Raw genomic sequence first — 22,920 nt, forward strand, 5'->3', positions numbered from 1 at the left:
GTGTGGAATATGTATGTGTGGTGTATCTATCTGTGCATGCCTATCTATGTACATACATGTGGCATGCATGTGTATGGTATGTATGTGCGGTATATGTGTACTGTATGTATGTGGGGATGTGTATGTATGCACAGTGTATACACCTTAGTGTATGTATGTATTTAATGCATGTGTATACGTGTGTAGGCATGTGGTATGTGCTGCATGTGTAGTGTATGTATGGCATGTGTGATTCATGACAGTCACATGTGTGGTATGCATGTGTATATGGTGTATGTATTCATGGTGTATGGTATGCATGTGTGTTGTGTATGTAGGTGTGGTGTATGTGCATATATGTAGTTATGGATGGTATGCATGCATGTGTGGTATGTATGGTGTGTGTAGTATGTATATACATATGGCTTATGTATGTGTGGTGTGTGTGTGGGAGGTGTGCAAGCATGTGTGATTTGCACATGTGTGTGGTGTGTGTGTGTATGTATCTTATGTGGGAGTAGTATATGTATATGTGTGTGACAAGCATATGCATGTGGTATGTGTTTTGTGTACATATGTATGGTATAATTATGTATGTGGTTCCTGTGGTATACATATGTGTGGGTGGTATGTATGCACATGTGGTATATGTACCTATGGCACCTGAATGCATGTATATATATGTGGAGTGTGTGTGTTTATTCCACCCCTGCCATTTGTGACAACACTCCACAGTCATGCCCAGGCTCTTTCCTGAGGTGAATGGGCTGATTTTATTCCAAGACACAGCCCAACAATTGGCCTGTCTTCCTGAATAAGGAAAATGCTCAAATGATTTTGTGGCAGCCACCAAAAAATTTGACCCTGACTTTATAATCTTATGTGGTCCAAGTGTCTGGGGGAACACTTAAAAAATGTCCCATTTCTTCGACAATAGAAGAATTTATGGTGAGTGTGTGTATGTGTGTGTGTATTTACACCCCACCCCCACCCTGGGGAATATAGCTCCATCTTTTTTTTTTTAATTCAAAGTAAATCTCAACTAAGTAGTTGTGGGTTTAGACAACTAGCCACTGGAGGAATTGTAGCAGGCAGCCGGTGGGGAAGGCTGGGGAGAAAGGACACATCTTTTCTGAAAGTGAAACCCTCTCTAAATACATATTGAGAAACACATTTTTCTAACAAGGCTTATTTTACTACTAGGGACGAATATCTCTGGTTCTTAGCTTATCTTCTCCATAAGCACTTGAATCTGTTCAGCTCCTGGGACTCTGTCCAAAGGAATCCCAACGCCTCACCTGAGTTTTGATGCCAGCTGTTCTGTGATCATAATCAGCTTCCAGCTTCTCCTGGGTCCCCACTCCAAAGGACTCAGGCTCAAACCCCCAAATTAAGAGCAGAAACAGAAGCCTGGGCTGGTGGGCTCAGACCATGAGAAATCCCACAGGCAGCCCCATGCAGGACAACTTGATTCCAGAGCTGGGTCCCACGGGTGGGCTTCTAAGATCATCTTTTCACAGCCCATGGCAAAAACACAGCCATCTCACAGTAAATGGGAACTGTTAACTGGAAGTGATGCTACCAGCCCTCCCCCGGGCACATTTTGCTAAGGTTCACAGGAATATTTGAAAAAGCCTGTGGCCTGGTTACCTGTAGACATGCTTTCCCCAGGGGACATGCCATCCAGCATGGGGTGCTCCGTGGACTGTGGACTCGAGGCAGAGAGGCTGACTGTGGGAGGCTGAGGAGGTGGCAGAGTGGGTCTCTGTCGGGGCTTAGGGGTGGGTCGCGATTTGGCTAAAGTGCTTGTAAAGACAGAAGGAGAGGCCAGGGGAGGAGCTGCAGCCGGGGAGAGCTGGCCTGAGGCCAAGGAGTACCCCGGAGGGTAGCTAAGTCCGTAGGGCGATGGGGTGCTTGGTGGAGTAGGAGACAGGCTGACTGGGGATGGCTGGCCAGTGGACTGGTCAGTCACAGACCCCGGCTGGCCAAAGGGGACCTTAGGTGGAATTGGTGCCAGCTTCTTTGAAACTGAAAGAAAAAACACAACAACAAAATGCAAAGCTATTAAATGAAGCCCATCAGTGTGACTTGTCAGCACAGGCTTCATGGTTCAAAGTGGTCACCTCCTGTCACCCCACTTCCCTGCCCTAGGCCTCCTGTCACACTGAGAATAGCCAATACAATTTTTAAAAATGAACTAGAGAACTACAAGTTTTCCTGCCTTTCCATCTGTTAACTAATTTCTCCTTCTTTTCTGGATTTCTGCCTCCATCTATATACGCACACCCTGCCAAACTGCAGAACGAATTTCCCATCCACGGGTGGTGGGCTGATTTCCCAATGGGAAGAAGTGTCACTGTGGCACTCAGTCAGTGAGACCAGGTCCAACGAGAGTGATCTGAGTTCAGGTGGTCACAGCAGAACCCTCACCTTGGGGCCAGTCCCCAGGACTGGAAACTGGCTGAACCTGCGCAGTGGTGTTTGGTTCCCAAAAGTTGTATGCGAGCAAATCCTCTGGTCACAGAACCTCCTGCCCCCACTGCTTTATGCTCCCCACCTCAATTCTGTGCTTGGATCACAGGCTCTTTTTCTTTCTTTGCGGTGCCGGGAATGGAATCTAGGGACTTAAACACACCAGACAAGTGTCCTGCCACAGCTGCATCCCCAGTCCTTCCCTCATTTTTTTAAGTTGCCATATAATGTTTTCCCGTATTTATGGGATACAGTATTATAATTCAATACATGCACACAGTGCATAATAATCAAACCAGAGTAATTTGTATTTTCATCTCCTCATGTATTATCGTTTCCAGGTGTTGGGAAATTTCCAACTCATCTCCTCTAGTTATTTTGATGTGTATAATTAATTGCTACAGACTATAGTTACCCTACTGCACCCTACTGTGCTGGAGAATGTCAGAACTACCGCCCCCTACAACTGAGTTTTGGTACCCATTATCCACCCTCACTCTGTCCCCTCCTCCTCCCATGTGGGTCCCCTCCAATCTTCTTTTCCTTTCAAGAATTGTACCCTCTGGGTATGAGCACGGACAGATGGACTGAAAGATTCTTTTCTTTTCTGTGGTTCTGGGGACTGAATGCAGGGCTCCTGCATGCCCTAACACTGATCTATGTCCCCAATCTGACTGCACCTTTTAAAGCACATCATGGCCCCAGTCTCCTTTGCATTGCCTTCATTCCCTCTCTTTATTTAGTTAATCACTCTAAAGGATGATGAATACATGATGCCTTGAGCTGACAGTGAATGGGTAAAGACAGAAAGTCAGACATTCAGGAGATGTGACTGATGGGCAAAAGTCCTAAGAAAATGATCACTCATCTCTTAGAATTAAGTGAGGGCTGCATGCGGGTACCACTGATTCAAGAAGAAACCGTCTTTTAAATCTTCAGGGAGGCATTAGGGCCTCCTCCTCCATCCCTGCTCCCCACACCACACTCCGCAACCCTTCGTGGAATAAAACCTGCCAGAAATTTCTCAAGTATTTCCCTGGCTCATCCAGCCTTCTGTGGGTGACAATAGGACATGCTCCTTAGAGTCCTACCAACTTGGGATCAAATTTCTATCCTGCTGCTTACCCACTGTATGCCTAGTATAATTTATTTAAACTTCTAAAAAGCAATAACAATAAACAACAACAAAAAACCCTCCTCTATGCAATGGGAAGAATATGGCATTGCAATAATTAAGTGGGATCACACATGTAAAGCACCATATAGTCACAACTACTTAATTTTCCAGTTTTACCTTCCACCTGTACTTCCTAAGTACAGAGTAAGTTTGCCAGTAGCCACTACTGTAGCTACTGTAGCTCATGACAGTGTGTGGTCAGGGACGGGACATCTAGCTGCATCTCCAGTGTGAAGCACTGGAGACCCTGGGTATAGGAGCATGAATGTGCTCCTCCCAAATGAGCTGCAAGAGAGAGGACACAGTAACATCATCGTGTCTCTGATGAGACCACTTCTGGGTAGCAGCAGGACTAGAAATGATATTCAACTGGAAGCATGAGGTTAAAAGACAGAGGGGTCAAAATGGGCAATGATGGGGACTGGAGAAGAATATCATCCTTTCAAATAACAACTCTGAGTTACTCACTGTCACTTGAGAAAGGGACCTGAGTCATTCTAGGCTATATTCCCTGCACAGGTCCAATGTGCTGCACAACCTAAAAAGGGTCAGCCTGCCACTGGGATTAGGAAGCTGACTGGCAGCAACAGAAGGCCTGACACTTCTACTGGATGAAACAATGGCCATCATCCTCACCTTGAAGGGCTGGGGAGGATCTGTAAACAGAGATGTGCCAAAGATCTCATGTCTATACTACAAGGAAAATCTCTTAGTGTTGGAGAAAACCCTGGAATGCTAACATCCTAGTGCTCCCACTTTGGTCCCCTTGTCATTTAACCATCAAGATGTTGTTTCTTCTGGGTCACCTACCCTGTCTCCTGAATCTGGACAGGGTGTCCCATGTGTCCCCACAGTGCCCTGATGTCCCCAGCTTAGCAACACCACCCTTGCATTATCGTTGAACCTCTCCGGAAAGTACAGTCCTGGCACATGGTTGGGTTCAATAAATACTTGTAGGATGCAAAAGGAATGAACAGGAAATGAAGAACATCAAAGTACTGGCATGAAGACCAACTAGGAGAAAGGAACTTCCAGGGCAGCCTGGTGCCAGGAAGTCTGGAAAGGGACGCTTTGTAGGTAAGTGTGGGTAAAATGAACCTGGCTCTGTATAACCAGTCCTAACCCATGTATAACCCATGTATATATAACACATCCTGAGGGCATGAAAGACCTGAATGCAGATCAAATTAGATAGTATAACTAGAACAAGATATATGCTATGCTTTCATAATTATGTCAGAAAGGATTCTACTGTCATGTATAACTAAAAAGAACCAATAAAAATTTTTTTAAAAAAATTTTAAAATGACATGATTTCAGACAAGTGAAAAGCTCTGTTGAGTGACAGAAGTGGAGACAAACCCAGAGGGTACAGAAAAGTACACATTCAGTCCAGACCCCCATTTAAGAAATGTTATCCTATGGTACATTGTTAGCTTTTAGGAGTGATTCTCAGAAGAGAGAATAACTGGGTCTTTTACCACAGGTTCCAGTGACAGAGTTTTGGCTGGCAGTCATGCATCAGCATAGCAACAAAACAGGTATGGAAGGTCTGGACTTTTGGAGATACAATCTTGACACCTTTCATCCCCTTACAGGAGGGATTCAGGGAGAAGAGCAGCCATCCAGGGCTGGCATGGGGGTGCAGCTTTTAATGCACTGCAGTAGGGCCTGGCAGGCCTGGGGAAGACACACACCAACCCAGATGATGATTTCTGTACTGGTAGCATCATATGCTGTAGAGGAAGCATTGCCCTATGTATGTCCCTCACTTTTCAAATGGGCTTGCTGCTGCTGATGGTGAAATGGTCTCATTTGGGGTTGGTTAATCTCTTGTTTTGCTGCTGTTGTTGCAGTGCTGGAGATGGAACCCAGGGCCTTGCACATTCCAGGCCAGTGCTCCACCACTGAGCCACATCCTCGGCACAGGAGTTGGCTCAATTCTCTAAGCTCTAACACCCAGACTCACAACTGTTCGTCAAGCCACTCCATTTCTAAACACCCAGGCTAATGATGGAAATGAGTCTTTAGGAGTATAAGTGCTATCACTGGCCTGTAGCTGCCTGGAAAGGAAGCAGTGACATACCTTTCCGGAGGGTGTGAGGACTCTGGTCTGCAGGTGGCTGGCTGGGGCTGGCACCTGGCTGTGTCCCTGGTTGTGTCCCTGGACAGGTTGTCCCCTGGCCAGAGCCTGGACTTCCTTTCTGCCCAGACCCTGGAGACAATTCCTTGCTCTTAGCAGTGCTGAAACAGAAACACACAGGGCAGACAAGATCTCAAGTTCAGTCAACTTCAGCACCCGCCTTGCCAAATGCAACCCTCGTGTTCTGGGTCCCGTTTCACTCTGTCTCAGCTCTAGTCTGTCTTGGTCCCGTCTTAAAACCTTCAAAGATGCCCCACGAGGTGACTGTCCCTTCTTGGAGCTCTCATGGCCTGGGTGCCACCCCCAGAGCTGTGGCACTTGGCATTCTGTGCCAACATCCTCTGCACACCTCTGCCCTCAAGCAGGCCATGAGCAATGTAAGGGCAGGGCCGCAGAGCATCCCCACTGTGACCTGTCATCAACATGGGCATTCTAGGACACTCTGAAACTGGAACACCAAAGTGTTCTTTTCTCTTTGATTGACAGGGTGTACCAGAGCCAAGAGGATTCAATGGGGTGGGGGATGCCAGCAAGGATGACTTGGCCTCGGGCTATCAAGCCCATGGCCAGGGAGCTCTCCAGTGATGGCCTCATCACTCCCACATCCTCAAATTCAGAAGCAGGTCCCCAGCAGCTGGTAGGGTCAATGCAGACCCAGGCTGTGCTCCCACATGTGGACCATTTCAAGTCCTGGTCCTCCAGACTTACAGGAAGGTTAGAGTCAATGGCAGGGAAGAACCTGGCTGGCCCTCCTGAGTCCTTCAAATTGACAAAGGGACGTCAAGGTCACCAGGTCCCTAAAAGGATCCTCCCTCACTCCTAGGCTCTTCCTCAGGCCCTTACCTGAGGATCAAGTACATGTTCCAAGACAGACTACTCTACTGTACAAACACAAATACATGGCAGATCCTCATTCCCTGCCAGCCTCCAACGTGCTATCCAGGGGACAGTATACTATGTTCCCTATGTTCCCCTACAGGGTCTCACTCCTTTTCAACAAAACACTCCAGGTAGCTCCTGGTGAATCAAGACAGGTGCTTCCCTGGAGTTGGGAGCCATCTGACATCCTCCATAGATTGTGATGCTCTTAAAGAATGTAGTGTGGAGAGTCTGGGAACCTAAACCAAGAGCAATGGCTGTTTCTTCCCCCACAAAAGCAACCACAGTCTATTTCTTCCCTAAACTTAGAAACTCCAAAGAAGCGATTGGAGGAAATACCAATAAGAATATTCTATTTATGCCAACTGAGGAAGATTGGGAGCAGGGAGCTAGGCTGGAACAGGAAGTCATCAAAGTGCAAGTAGTTTTCTCCATGGGAAGGAAGTAGGGCAAAACCACACTCAAGGTGGCGACACTTTCTCTCCCTTGTAGGATGAGTTTTCCATGATACCTAGGGAATTCTCCAAGAGGAAACCGTCATCTTACATCCAAAGGAACCAGAGGAGCAAAAAAAGTTCCTTTCTCTATTTCATTAGTGAAAAACAAAACAAAGCAAAACAAAAACCAGAAAACCCTTGAGTCACTCAGACTGGTCTAGGACTCATCTTTGATTCTTCTTCAGACTCAAGGTCACCTTGAACCTAGGCATTAATCCAAACATCTACCTCCCCTTCCACCCATCTCTGTCACCATCAAGAGGAAGTTGAAACCAAAGAAAACGAAATGATCAACCAAAGAAAACCACCAAACAAGCAAACCAAAAGACTCCTTCCTGGGGGTGTGGGGTCAGATGGCTTTCAGACTCTCCTCCTGTGGTTATCTAGATATCTATGATGAAATCAAGGATCTACCTTTACTTTCTGTTCCCTCCCACCTGGTCCACTTTCCCCAGCACAAAAATAGGTATTTACCTATTTAGTCTGGCTCCTCTCTTTCCAGCATAGGTGCAGCTGACCCCATGGGAGAGGAGGGGTGGAGGGTGGTTATGGGAGCACTAGATGAAGGAGGCATGGTAAAGGCATATCTGAGGTCAGGTTAGTTCTGGGGACACATGACTCAGTGAGCTGGATGTCAATGGGCAGGAAGCAGAGTCTGGGGTCAGCATTAATGCCAAGCATTGGAATAGAACAGAGGTTGAACCCAGCTGGACAGAATGGTCAGCCTAGAATGGAGGGAATAAGGGAAGGCTGGGCCGGGAGGGGAGAAGGAGGACCTGCCATCCTCAGGGGAAGGGGGAGCTGTCACAGGAATCCAGCAACTGCAGGAAGCACCATCTGTGCTGCAAATGTCCAGAAAACAGAAAACAAAACAAAACAATGGAATACCCATTTCTACTGGGAGGAATCCACATAGGGAGAGAAGCAGGGTGCGACAGGAAAATGAGAACACTGACACCCACCCAAACAAAGCACACAGAACCAACTGCCCAAGAAAAGCAGCACTACGGAGCAATATGTCTGACCTTTGAAATAAACTCGAGCCAATGGGTGACATTCCCTACCCGTGAGTGACTCTGCAAGGCTACCCACCCATAACGTTCCTGGAATGCATTCAGAATCTGGGGCACCCATCTTCAAGGGCATTTTTAAAGAAATGTCATTTATATGCCAAACATCATATGGCATAAAGTTCCTTTATAAAATGGGAAATTAAAACAGACACGGGAGAATGTGCTAAAAGGGGGCCATCAGAGTTAATCTCCTGTCTACTTGCCCTCTCTCCTTGTCAGCCGCCCGTCTGTCTCTGCTTCTCCACCAAACTCCCTCTGCCCTCCTCTGTACCTCTGAAGTAGATCTAAAGCCCAGCAAGTGTACCACAGTGGGACCAGCATCCTCAGTTGCAGCCATCAGCAACGACCCCAGCACACTGTGTCAGGCCCCCTCCCAAATGCTATGATATCCCATTCCCTTTATTTCCTCATTTCACAGTGAAAAGACCTTCTACTTATTAAAGAATAAAACATCGTCTGCAATCCCCTCATTAGGGGGTTGGAATGTGAGTGTCTGTGAGTGTATATTTGGAAAGGACTGAGTTAAAAGGTTTGGCTCCCCGGAACGAAAAATCCATCCCTGACACAGTGCCACACCTCCCTAACAGAAGTCACAGTGGCATCTGATTCTAAGCATCTTTTCTAGTTCTCTGAATTGTTTGGTAACAGACAGAGCCAGACAGCAGTTGTTTCAAGATGCAGTTCTCCTTCCGGAGTCCCCTGCTCTGACCATACCCCAGCGGGTTGGGTCTCCTTCCCCTGTGCTCCAGGGTATGCATAATCCAGGTTGGGATTATTTGTCAGCACCCATTTCTGAAATTTGAACCCCTTAAGGGCAGTAATTGTATCTCTTGTCTCTGGACACAGAAACTTCTGCTCATGTTTACTGAACTATTGATGGAATGAACTTTACTCCCGCCTTCACCTAAAAAGAACGGAAACACAGCCACGCAGAATCCTGCAAAGGTCACCAGGCCCAGCATGACTGCGTCATCACCATCCCTTGCCTCACCTGGATCCATTTTTAACAGCAAAAATAGCCACTACAAACCTACAGGCAGAGGAGAGAGGAGGGGAAAGGATGAAATTCTAAATTTCAAAACAGGAAAATTAGAAAGGCACAGGAAGGGGAAATGGAGAGCTGGGGAAAATTACTCCTTGCCCTACTTTAGCAAGCTGCCACCTTCTATGTTTGCTTGGGGATGCAATTCTTGAAAAGTCTGGACTTTAGGTGGTACGCCAGGGAGCTGTGGATGGCTGATTTGGTGCCAGCGTGATGCAGAAAGCCAAATGTGAAGGCTGAGAAATGATGGCGGGGATGTCAAATCCAAGAGGCAATGAGTAGCAAGCCCAGACACCCTCTGCTGGCCAACCAGCCCGCCCCCAGACAGCAGTAGCAGGCGCTTACCTGGCGCGCTCAGGCACAGGCTGCAGGCTCATGCCGGATGGAGAGAGCGCAGGAGCTGCGGGGCTGTCCGGGACCTGCTCCGGTAGGGGCGATGGCAGCGGCGCAGCAAGCTCTGCGGGCGGGGCGGGAGGCTGCATGGAGGGCGGGGCACAGGATGCTTTCCGACCAGCTGAGGAGCCTCTTCGAGCCACCCAAGATGTATCCATGACCCTCACACCCATGCTGGCGAGGGACACAAAGATACCTGCTTACCTACGCGTGACAGGTGACAGGCTCCCTCCCCCACGAAACGGAGACATTCAAGCAGGTTCGTGTTAGGAGAAGAGCAGCACAGCCTTAGCACCCTCCTGGGCCCGGGAAGCGATGCGCAGCGGTTGGGGAATGGTCAGCAACGCTCCAAGCGCCCAGGCTGCTGGGGGCCAGCTAAAATGCAGCCCCTGCGGCCCAGGCTTGGCAGGAGCAGCCCTCCCACAGTGGCAAGGCTGCAGCAGGGCACAGTCAGCAGCTTGGGAGTTGACGAGATGTACAGTCAACCCTCTGCCAAAGCCAGCTGTCCTTGAGATAATGGCCCGACAAGCTCCCTGCGTGTGGAATCCAAGCTGTTCCCAGAGCACAGTGTGGCCTAACTGGGAGGCAGGGAATGACCACATCCCCCAAGTGGGAGATGGAGGTGAGTGGGACAAGGACAGAGAGCACCAGACTAGAACACTGAACCAACTGGCAGGAGACATCTAAATAGTCCTCTTTTGTAATGTGGGTTTGGGCCCCTAATCCACCAATGCTGGGCACCTGGCCACATCACAACCTCTGCAGGCCACACCTGCTTGCCTATACAGCAGGGAAGGGGCTGCTCATGCCTATGGTCCTTACAGGCTCTGAGTCTATTTTAATGATGGGCACACAGCTTCAAGTAAGTCGGCCAAGCAACCAAACGTGGCACATTCACCTTCTCACAGAGCTCACTACAACACAGTTCGCTTAGTTTGAAATTGAACTTGGCCTTTAGCTACCAGAGGATACTGTACCTTTGGATTTTCCTAAGGCTGCAGGGACAGAAACATACAAATATTAGTGTCAACAAATCTACACCTTCCTTTGGACATAAAGGATGTCTTTCTGAAAGGGGGGTCTCTTGCCCAGGTCAGGGTTTTAGGAGGGGTTTTTATTGTGCCATTAAATTATTACAATTTACTTGTTGTTTGTAGAGGTAAAAAATCACCAAGGCGAATAAAGAGAGCAGCCCAGAGTTGATATTGCTGAGGGAAAGAAACTAGTACAAGTAGCCATTTGCCCTCTTCTGGATCTTATGGACTTGGAAGAAGGTTGGTTCTCTTTCCTTCAGTCTAAGAGATAACTGGTCCTGTGGTTCTTAGAGAAGAGATTCACTGACTCTGGTAAAAGCTCGCATTTCTCGTATGAATGGAGACCTAAATATCTGTGCAGGAGAAAATGCTCTCCAGGCCAGCATTGGTCTCTAGTATTTATAAGCACAGTGGCGGGGAGGTACCAGGGCTATCATGTGCTTATACTGGCCTCCACCCTACCAAATGGTCATCTGCACTGGTCAGAAGTACAAAGGTGAAGTCTTGCTCATCCAAAATAGTTACTTTTACCTTGCAGAAGTGACATGATATTAAAACAAAAAGTTTAAGTTCAGAGATTGGATGCAGCAGGTGGGATTTGAGTCTTTTAAGGACATATATCTGGGATGGACCTGCGGTGAGGGACCCAGGGGAGGAGGGATGCTAAACCAAGCAGACCTGGGATGGGGACAGATTCTTGATGCACTTACTCCCTAGGATCACCGGAGACCCTTTTACATTTTATACGTAGAGATGTACACTTGGTTGAGCGCTTTCATCTCCCCTGGATTGCTTCAAGGAGGCTCCTTATAAAGGAGGAGGTGTAGGAGGGATGTCTTTTTCCAGGATCCACTAACTTTTAAGTCATTTTGGTTGTAAGAAGTCTTCACCTTCCGTAAGTACCTTCTGTAAGCTGTCCAGAAACCCTCTTGGAGGCCAATAAAATTTCTGTACCCTTATATTTAAAGTGGGTTGTGGGGGATTATCAACCTATGCTTTCTGGGCTTCAGAATTTACCAGGATGAAAAAAGCAAAAGACTCTTTCACTTGGGAGGGAAAAAAAAAAAACTAGTAACACTTAGTTGCAATGGTCAGCAAGGATGGCAGGAGTGTGAGATGTGTCCTACAGTGACCAGCAAAAGAACCCTGACTCAAATGCCACCCCATCTTCTCTTCCTTGCACCATTCTATTCTGTTTGAAAAGACCATTCCCAAGGATGGGGTGGAGGGAGGTTTACGACCCGGGCTGGTGAGGGGATGCCCTCTATTTCTAATAGCATCTTCCAGCATCAGTAACTTCAGATTCCAGGCTACCACAGGAAGGAGTGGCTTGGGCACAGGGTAGGTACCAACTGATCCCTGCTAAATATCACTGGCAAAGGTCAGCAACTGAGAAACATGAGCTGAATGTATTCTTCTGCCTTTACAGAGCAGCTGCTGTGCTGTAAGTAGTCACCCCAAGTAAGTTGCCAGCTGAAACCATTCTCTTCCGGTAGACAGTACCACATGCTCACAGTGAACACACATCCAATGTTCACTGACATTTTCAGTAACATTAATCTTTACAGAGCAAGCCAATCACACAGGCAGCAGCTACACACTTAGAGGCCGAAGTTAATTTATCTCCATAAGTGAACTGATATAATGAAATGTCTGAATGTCTAAATAAAACTCAACTCAAAGACAGGAATTATAAAATTGGTCAGTATGCTGCCAAGGAGGGGAACCTGTTCACAAATGGGGAAAATTCAATCAGAAGGTTGTATCAAGTTCAAAAGTTTTCATTCATTGCTGTATCCCATAAAGAAGCAACGGTAGTCAGGCTCAAGGAACTGCTTGTGGGTTTGTTTTTTGTTGTTGTTTTGGTATTGAGGTTTGAACTCAGGGCACTTTACCACTGAGCAAAATCCCCGGTCCTTTCTGTTTCTTTTGACACAACATCTCACTAAGTTGCTGAGGCTGATCTCAAATGTACAATCCTCTTGCCTGAGCCTTCCAAGTCACTGGGATTACCATGAGTCACCATGCATGGCTTGTGCTTGGAAGTGGAATTAAAAAACAAACAAAAAAAAAATACTGACTTCAATAGATGTTGCTGCAGGGATACCTAAAGTCATTTCAGATGTTACGATTTCCCACGGCCTTCTGGTGAAAACTGAAGGACTCAGCTTCATAGCTGAAGATGAATCCAGGTGAAAGCAAGAAGCCAGAGGCTCAAAAGAACCTCTAAGAAGTCAAGGTCTTGGAAGTCAATGAGCAGGAGGTACAAGACAGAGTCCAGGAACTGACCTCCAGGTAAGCTGCTTTTCTAGCTCTTCTGTGCCAGCAAGGTGACAGGGGTTGAGGGCTTGCAGAATCATGCAAGCCTGGGATGTGTCTCCACTGCTGTCCTTTAGGGTATGGAGGTAAGAGACGAGGAATCCAGAGTTGTCACCGCTTGCCACTAGGATTCAGTGAGCATACCACGTGCTTTAGGCAGCCCCGCTACAGTACAATCTTCCCTTCTTGGCTCCTCCCTGCCCATATCTTATATTTCTTAGAGGTCTGCCATAAACTACACTTTTGTATTTTTCATGAGGTTCTAATAAGGAACAGGTAGGTTCTGAAATATCCCCCACCTCCAGGCCCAGTTAAGATACTCAGTGATTCAACAGAGCACTCATCTACAGAATGAGGCTGCTGCTTCTAGCACCTTCAAGAGGATCATTATCAATATTGGATGCTAAGATAATTTTTGTATGTCCTGCAGTATGACCTGGCGGCAGAAGCTGAACAGTGATAGAATGGGTCACGGTAGTGTATAAGAGACAGTGTATTCCCTCACAGTTCTGGAGGCCAGAAGTCCAGAATCAGTATCATTAAGGTCAACTGAGGTTTCAGAAGGACTGTATGCTCTCCAGGGGCTCCAGAGAATCCTTCTGTGCCCCATCGAGCTAATAGTGGCTACTGACTTTTCTTGGCTTGTGGCTACCATCTTCAAATCTCTCTGTTCCATTTTCAAATCTCTTCTCTGTAGGGTCATAAAATCTACCTGTCTCCTTCCTATAAGAAATGCATGTGCTGTCATGTCAGGTGCATGATAATCCTTATTTCGACAACCTTATTTTTTTTTTTTTTAATGTTTATGTTTTCGGTACCAGGGATTGAACCCAGGGCCACTTAACTGCTAAGCCACATCCCCAGTCCTTTGTATTTTTTGTTTTGAGACAGGGTATCACCAAATCTCTTAGAGCCTTGCTAAGTTACTGAGGCTGGCCTCAAACTTATGATCCTCCTGCCTCAACCTCCCAAGCCGCTGTGATTATAGGCATGCACCATTACACCTATTTTAATCACATCTGCAAAGATCTTTTTTCCAAATAATGTAATACGCACAGGTTCCAGATTTAGGACCTACTATTTTGGAGGATGATTTATTCTGTCTAGCACAATGATGAAAATATGTATGTGAGCTCCTAAATCTGATCCCATGATTTGCTACAGAAACTCAGTGTCCTCTTGTCATTATGAACCAGAAAGGCATCAAGAACAAAGCTCTAAGTCACGAGGGGCACCAACTACCTTATATGATATCTAGGATATAGAAGCCATTAGTCCAGGAAAATGTCATTTGGCATCACTGAGGAACTTATCATTTCTATCATACTTTATCAGGTTTATCTGCTTGGAATTTTCTTCCTTTTTTTTTTTTTTTTAATTAAAAGTTCTATTTTTTCTTTACCTTTTTTTGGTTATTGTTTCATTTTCTTAAAGTAAGTTTTATTGATATGTAACTTATACATATCAATATATAATTTATATATTTATATAATATATAATTATACATATATTTTACATATATATGTATGTATACATATAAAATTGCCTTTTTTTAACCTGGCCAAAAATCTTCCATAATATGAGCTTTCATTAGTCAGTGTTTCAATGGATAGTTTGAAGACTTGGGAATGTAGATTTTAAAAATCTTAGAAATGGGGAGAAATATAGAGGATTTCCTTAACATTGCTTGTGGGGAGCCATCTATGATTAGTAAACCAGATTTGATGAGCTCTCAGACACAGAAATCTGGTTTTCAGGAACTGGCAATCATTGAGAGATTGTTCTAGATGGCCTGAGGCATGTAGTATCCATGCAGAGGTGCTCACCGCTGGAATCTGCGTGTCATGGATGTGTCATGTGACCTGCTAGAGCAAATGGCTTCCTTAACTCCACCCCATTCTGTTTCACAGAAGAAGCTCCTCCTAGTTCCCTCTTTACTTGTACAACTATAAATAAAGGGCAGGTGGACTCTTCCATTATTAGAGACAGATTGGTATGGCTCAATGGTCATGCCCCTGTTCTCCTATGGTTTTTCTATTAAATAAGTTTCTTAGCAATTAATTTATAGCCAGCCCACCCCTCTGATAGAAACCCTTTTCCTCACCCATACTGAACATGGAAGAAACTGGACACTTGCTAAGATAAGACAAGGACTCACGGATGTAAATTATTTTCTTTTCCCCTAAAACACTTTCAATGTGGGGTTTCTTATTCTCTTAAAGCCAGTTTAGAACTGATCACCAAAAGCTCACTGTACCTTAAAGCACACACAATCATGCTCTGCTTACTGGCAACATATGTTCTAAGAAATGTGTCACTGAGCAATTCCACTGTTATGCGACGGGAGAGTATTTACACAAACTAAGATGGTGTAATGTCTCTGGGTGATATGCATGTCATACATGTGGTCCATCATGGATCAAATATCATTATGTGGTGCATATAGTATACTGAAGCTTAGCCTCAGATAGTTCTTTGAGGGTTACCCTAAACCAGGAAGATCTTCATGTGAAATGCAAATTTCAAAATATACACAATATAGTTTATTTCATGTACAACAATAATTTACATAGTGCATCTCCTAGACCCTCAAAGTAGACAGTGACAATTTCAACTTTAGATCAGAATGACAAACAGAAGGGACATATCATTTACAAAGTTCTAAAACAAGAGAACTTTGTTTATGCTTCTGCATTGTCCTGTGTCTCTAGGGGGCCAATGGTACTTAACTATACTGGTGATTCTGCAGTGCTAACTCCCTCACCAAGGCCATCTGGACTGCTTTTCAGGGAAAATGGAGAATCAGACCAGGTTTGGCAGAAGGATGGAGTAGCACATGTTGATGTGGAGACACTCAGGACCAGATTGGAGGTGTTCTTGTACCCCTGCCCAGATAATGCTGACCCGTGAGGGCATCCCCTTGGTTTGGTGAACATCATGAAGGAACTGAATTACTACTTAGAATGAGATTTTAAAACAAATTTGAATGCATTGTCTAGTTCTCTGTCTCTGTTTCTCTCAGATTCTAATTTTGCTCCTTTTTATGGGCTTAAAAATTTTTTCCCTTCCTTACTTGAATGTCTAAACTAAGAACTTGATCTCTCCCTAAGAGACAGAGAACAATAAACAACAGCAATGTGCACAAAAACAGCCTTCACCTGCATCACATATATGGGTGAGGGACACTGGCCACCCTCAAGACCCCACCAGGACACAAGGCTTGGATCCCTCTTCAACTCCAACCTCCAATGCCAACTCTCATTTGGAATAAATAGGAGTGAAAAGTAAAATTCCCACACTTCCACAGTTTTGGGGATTTCACCTTTCTCTCCTAAACCTTTCCGGTCATCTGCCTTTCAAACAGATCTTTGATCTGGGAAGGGGAAAGCTTACTGTTTATATTTATTTCTGTTACTCTCATTCAGCGCTTTCTGCTCCCATGTATCCTGAAGGAGCAATTACTAAATTTTATTTTATGGTACTGATTTTAAATTCCCAGCCAAAGTTTACTTATTGGACCTGTTTGACCACGCTAGCAATCCATTTCTTGTGCATCAAGGGTGCCCTATAGATTCTCATAAAGCCACAGACGCAGGTTGCTAAGACAGAGTTAGTACTTCTCACAAGTCATCACAGTTTGTTACAAAATCTACTTCTGTCCTTACTTGCTATGAGAATCAGATCATCTAGTCAAACATTACATGAACTCACTTAATATGAGGGTAAAGAGGATTGTCCCTACACACTCTCACACATAAAGCTGGAAGCATTTCAGAGTCTCTTAAGGACTGAGCTGACGTAAGATAGCTGTTCAATATAAAAGATGGAGGAAAAAATCTCAAAAACCTAGAAAACTTTGACACTTGTACTGCATCAAATTTTAGGTTTTCCCTCTAGAGATTAAAACTGGAAATGTTAAATTATGCATTAAAAGCATTATTTATGCAACGATGATTCTGAAGAATATAATTGAGCAAATCTACAATCAAAGTAAAGCCACAAGAATCAAGAACTGATATACATTTACACATTTTTTTTTCTTTTTTTTTTCTTTCTTTTGTTGGTCCTGGGAATGGAACCCAGGACTTCACAAATGCTTAAGCACGTGCTCTACCACAGAGCTCTTCACCCTGAGATCCATAATTAGACATTTGAATCAAAATGAAATGCTTATATATTTTTTAAAATTATCCTTATTGGCCAACTTTAATTTCTTTTGATGAGAACTAATCAATACTGATCACAATTATCAGTTAAGAAAACTATACTTAACCCTGGTCCAAAGGGAAGCAAGCCAGAGAGACCTGTTCCAGACAGCACAGTGCCAAGCATGAGCTCACTTGCTATGAGTCACCAAGCTGAAGTAGTAAGTGCTGTCTTCCTGTCAATCCTATTTCTTTCCTTACCTCTCACTCCCTCCCCACAATCTTCCCAATCCCCAAGGCTGAAAAAAGGGACAACAGTTCATACCCATCCTTTTTGTAAAACTCCAGCATCATATTATCCGTGGCGACACTGAGGGGCCGACGGGCCTGCTCGGGCTGGCGCCGGTCAGCAGGGTCCATGTCTGGCGAGGGCATTGAGCTGTAGTTGGCATTATGGTTCACGTGCACTGGACTCCCATAATTGCCTGTAATGTTGAACTCTATCTCTGCAGGAAGAGAGAATTGGTATATGTGATCTCTTGAGATGATACACCTTCCTGGGCAGCAGAGAGCCTCTCTTTCACATCTCACCCCTAGAAAAATTCACCCCACAGTTCTAAATTAGCTTACTATTGATATTAATTCACCTCAATAAAATAATTTATCCTATTAGTAGGCCAAATAAAAGACCTATGGACACCTAGACTGGCATTTAATAGAGAAACGTCCATTTGTGATTCTTTTAAAAATTCAATAAAACTTAGTAAAATAGAAGCAGGTAGGTACTTTCTCAAAAAAGGCAAAATCGGCTCAGTCAAACCTGATGCTTTAGAGTAAAACTCCCAAGCAGTCCTAATCTAATCAGGAAAACAGCAGCATCCATCCTGGCTACTTTTATTTAATATTATTTGAGAAGCACCAGCCAGGGAAAATGGTCATGAAAATTAAAAAAGTGTCAATATTAAGATTTGTGAATATAGTCCTCTTATAAAACTGAAGAGGATATATTTTTTTAAAGTTAGAAACAGGAAGAGATTTCATTGAGGTACTTGTTGGCTCCCAAAGAGACAAATTCTTCTCCTGGTCAGTGGGACTAGATTCACTCTGCACGATTCTGTCCGTCCATGATGTAATGAATCCGCTCATCCCCCACACCTGGAGAATTACTGCCTTCGACTCTGATCTCCTTTTTCACTGCCTGGCCTCCCCAGCTTTGTGTCATCAACAGAACTCTGAGGAGATCAGCCACTCAGGGCTTTCACAGTCAAATATATGCAGAAGAAAGATGGCTAAACCTCTTTGATTTCCTCTAAGGACTAGAGCTCAGAATTGTAGACATTGTATCTTCACATGAGTTAGTGGATGTTACTGCATAGCTAGAAGCCTCCTCTTAATGTTTCTGACCCACAATCACAGCATCAGGTTTGATTTTTTTTTTCCAGCAAACACTAAATTTAATATAATGATTGTTGTCTCAAAAACTGTCACCACTGCCAGATACGGTGGCAAACACCTTAATCCCAGTGACATGAGACCCTGTCTCAAAAAATATAAAGGGCTGGGATGTGACTCAGTGGCAGAACACCCCTGGGTTCAATCCCCAGTACCAAAAACCAACGAAAACAAAAACAAAAAACCTGTCAAAGCTGGAAGATGTGTACTTATGCAATGATGCTTCCATGGCTCAGGACATGTCTTAAACTCCCTTTGAGAATCTAATTCTGAATTAAGAAAAAAAAAAAATCTGCTTTTGAGTCCTATCTTTACATGCCGAGGGGCAACTCCAAGGGCACAGCTTAGGGCAATGAAAGGACAACACCCAGATGACCTGGGAGCCCTGAATCAAAGTCCTCATCCACCTCAGGCACAGAGCCCCTCTGTAGGCATAAAGTGAAGGGTCTGAAGCAGAGGATTTCTCTCTCCTTTCGAGAATTTCTCTCTCCTTTCTGCAGCGGCACTCCATGATCCATAGGCCTGAAGGAACCATGGCATGGAGGTTAGACCAGTGGAATCCGTGGACCCAGTTGGCACCCACAGTGGGCACATTCACACCAGAACTTCCTTCAGCATGGATAAGACAGCAGGAAGCTGCTGTGACAACACCAGGGTGGGCATGTGGGTGCACATATGTGGGTGTGCAAAGACTAAAGTAAAACCCAACAAAAGCCTGGGGGCAGTGATCCTTGGTTTGCAAACTCACAGCAATCTCCCTGCTCACCCCCTCTGCTCCAAAGCCACACGTACCCCCAGGGAAGAACCAGTCTGCGTGCTGGATGATGGGTTCGATGATCCCAACAATCTGCAGCGAAACTGTGGTCATCATCTCAGTGATGTTCCTGCAGGCACAGAGCAAAGGAGGGCAGGAGGATGTCACCAGCCACGGCAGGGTGAGGGATCCTCGGTCCTCTAGCCACGGAGCCCGGGACGGGCTCCTGACTGGAACCCCACAGGCCTAGGTTTGTGAGCTGGCTCTCTCTCAGGAGGGACACGTCACCTTTCTGAATGGGGACAGCCACAGGTAAATGAGTAATAGCCAAGAAGGCACTTTTAGCATGAGGTACAGTTTCTCATTGTTGCCAGGTTCCTCCTCTTTCCAACTTTGAGGTCTCCACAGAGAAAGCCCTTCTCCATCCCTCTGAATCTTGACACTGGGAGGAGGTATCCTCTTAGGACAGAGTCCAGGGCATCTGAGAGAGTTTGCCTCACCTGGTGCCATCATGTCCCTTGTCCTCTTCCTTTTCATGCTGATGCTGACTTGGGTTAGCCCTGAGAAGACCCTTCCTTCAGACCCACAGCTCTGAGACCATCGGTGAGAAGGGTCTGCAGAACTCTGCCTTCCCCCATAAAAGGAGCAGGCCATGACAGAATGAGGACTTGAGGAATCAAAGAGGCTGGTGATGATCCAATGTTTCTGTGTGCCCCCTGCATCCCTCCCTGCAGCCCACAGGGCTCTCCTCCCTTCACATACCCTTCCGCTTGCGGCCAGAGGAGGTTGGGTCCTAAGACAATCGCCATGTTACTGGGAGTCATCTTGTTTACATCTTGATATTCTGATAGCTTTGATAAAAATTTGATCAAATATCTGAAAAGAAATGAAAAAAGTCAGGTTTAACTAGGGCTCAACACCAGCCATCTTCGCCCAGGACCGTACAGACACTTCTCTCCTGCAACACATCTTACTGACAGCGAGACTCATACATCCTGCAGTATAATGAAGACACATCACATATCAGGAAACCAGAAATCTGTATTCTCTTTGCAAAACCAAGATAGACTCAGATGTTACTCAGCTAGATGCCAAACATCTGCTTCAACAAACACTGGCTAGAAAGAAGTCTCCATCTTTCCTTCTGAATTAGAGGTGATATCCTCTGTAATTACCGTGAGTCAGGCTTTGTGGAAAGAGCCAATGAAGAAAATAATCAATACAAGCTTAGCACATGATCCAGCAATTCCACTCCCAGGGGCATACCCAAGAGAAGTACATCAACACACAAACTGGTAGATGAATGCGCACAGCAATACTGTTCATAATAGGCAAAAAGTGGAAATCAACCATAGGTCCATTTATCCATCTGTGGACTCTGGTTAATTCCACTTTGGAGTCATGCTATGAACATGAGTATTCAACTATCAAGTCCCTGTTTTTGATTCTTTGAGGGTATACACTGAGAAGAAGAATTGCTGGATAATATGGTAGTTCAAAGTTTAATTTTCTTTTCTTTCTTTCTTTCTTTCTTTTTTTTTTGGGGAGGGGGGACAGGGGGTACTGGGGATTGAACCCAGAGACACTTAACCACTGAGTCACATCCCCAATCCTTTTTATTTTTTACTTAGAGACAGAGTCTCACTAAGTTGCTTAAGGCCTCACTAGGTTGCTGAGACTGGCCTTGAACTTGTAATCCTTCTGCTTCAGCCTCCTGAATGAGTTAACCACGCCCAGCATCTGTGTTTAATTTTAAGGAACCGCTACTTGATTGCTGATGGGATTTTTTTAACAAGAAAAAAAGAGAAATAATTAGGCAGATGGTTACAGGTGCTGATGCTGAAAATCTGCAGCTGAAGAAGCTCAAGGGAAAGGTGTCAGGGCCAGGAGGGGTGCTGGGAAGACACCGTGATGAGAAAGCAGAAGCCAGGGTATAGGGAAAGATCTGCAGCACAGTGAGAAGTCAAGTCCAGGGGTTAGCCAAGAAAAGTGAGACAAGACGTGGAAAACCTCTGTGTTGAATGAAAGGTTGAGTGAAAGGTGCATAATATTCTCCTTTGCCTCCTCTTCCTATGACTGGTTCAAGGACACTTCTGCCTCTGCCAGCTCCAGCACTGGTCAGCTTCTAAGTGTCCAAGAACATCTTACCTTTACTGTAAGTTCCCAATATCTTAAGCTAGAGTGCAGTTTTCTTCACTTCTTGCAAAACAAAGAACTTGAGTGAATTAGACAATAGCTAGTTAGGTAGCTTCCAGCACCATATGGATGCTTTGAACCGGTTTCCTTATCTGCAAAATGGTAGTAACCCACAGGTTGTCTGAGGCTTAAAAGAGACCCTGTATGCCAAGAATACACCACAAAATGCTATGCACACAGGTTACTGTGACTTTTACCCAGAGAACTGCATATCTGGGGCTTAAATAAGTCCAATCCACATGTCTCCAGTACCCACTTACCGGATGTTGTTATGATTGGCCTTGGGCAGTTTCTCACAAGCATTCCACAGGGCCTGAAGCCTCTTCTCCTGCTCTTGGATACTGAGAAAACAATAGGAAAAGCCACTGGTTGAGCATGATTCAAGGAATTCCCACTGGCAATCATATTAACCAGTCATTATCATATTGGACAAGGAGACAACAATAATAAAAAGCAAGCTATTATTATTTAAAATGTTTGGGTATTATTTTTTTGCCTTCTATGTTATCCTTCCATCTTGTCCTGTGCTACTTTAACAAAGTTTCCTCTGTACACATCACATGTTCCAAGTGAATGTATGCCAGGCTAGCAGGTGAGGGCATGGGACAGAGGCCAGAGACCTGCTCTGGAGTACAGAGTTATGGGGTTGACAGAAGGACCCCAGAACGCCAGTCAAGGAGTCTAGCCATGCACCCTGTAGTGGCAGCCTGCAGTCCAGTTCAATGCATAGTTAGGTATTTAGATATTGCTGCATGTTATATTAAGATATTATATATTAAGATATTGCTGCTTATTAATTTTCCTGACATCTGGCATATAATAGATCCTTAGTAAATAATTTTTGAATAAGGAGATTACATAGACATAAAGAAATCTGACCTTTCAAGACATAACTCAGGGAATGGATAACTTCTAGTAGCTGAAGGATTTTTTTTTTTTTTTGTTATACAAAATGATTTACTCTTAGAATTAAATAAATATATATTATTTAAAGGCCTACTTTTTTTAATATAAATCTACATCAAGACCTACGTGGTCAGAAAAGTATCATGTTCAAAGAATCTTTCTCTAGAAAAACTGAAAGATACATAGCAGCAGGGTGAGGCCCAGATCTGACCTGCTGACCTGGCACCCAAAGCTGAGGTGTGGCTGTGCCCTGCACACTTCACTGCCAATGATCCTGACCACAATGAGAAAACTTTTCCTCATTTCTGCCTACAGAAGGAGGCAGGCATTCTCCATAAAAATCTTTAACTGGGAGGCTAGAGTGAAAACCATTCAGAAGCAGAAAGGTGACAGATGAAGTTATAAGGAATTGTCATCTGACCCTAGCCTGGCCAAGGTGGGGTTTTGTGTAGGAAGACC

The 22,920-nt window shown here is 44.9% G+C and overlaps 1 protein-coding gene across 5 annotated transcripts in view; it reads right to left on the reverse strand.

Annotated features, from left to right (window-relative positions):
* ARHGAP44 (Rho GTPase activating protein 44) overlaps positions 1–22,920 on the reverse strand; it is a 177,623-nt gene that overhangs the window by 5,617 nt on the left and 149,086 nt on the right. For 2 of the 5 annotated variants that reach the window (XM_079135293.1, XM_079135295.1), the window contains exons 13-20: positions 21,816–21,896; positions 20,122–20,235; positions 19,398–19,489; positions 17,479–17,659; positions 10,633–10,650; positions 9,608–9,829; positions 5,715–5,872; positions 1,630–2,007 (exon numbers count right to left, since the gene is read on the reverse strand). In XM_079135293.1, the coding sequence (XP_078991419.1) occupies positions 1,630–2,007; positions 5,715–5,872; positions 9,608–9,829; positions 10,633–10,650; positions 17,479–17,659; positions 19,398–19,489; positions 20,122–20,235; positions 21,816–21,896 (1,244 nt within the window). The remainder of the gene's footprint in view (positions 1–1,629; positions 2,008–5,714; positions 5,873–9,607; positions 9,830–10,632; positions 10,651–17,478; positions 17,660–19,397; positions 19,490–20,121; positions 20,236–21,815; positions 21,897–22,920) is intronic. The other 3 variants (XM_079135297.1, XM_079135294.1, XM_079135296.1) reach the window with 3 other exon arrangements.

This window comes from Sciurus vulgaris, assembly GCF_902686455.1.
Source record: "Sciurus vulgaris genome assembly, chromosome: 3".
Classification (NCBI taxonomy): Eukaryota; Metazoa; Chordata; class Mammalia; order Rodentia; family Sciuridae; genus Sciurus; species Sciurus vulgaris.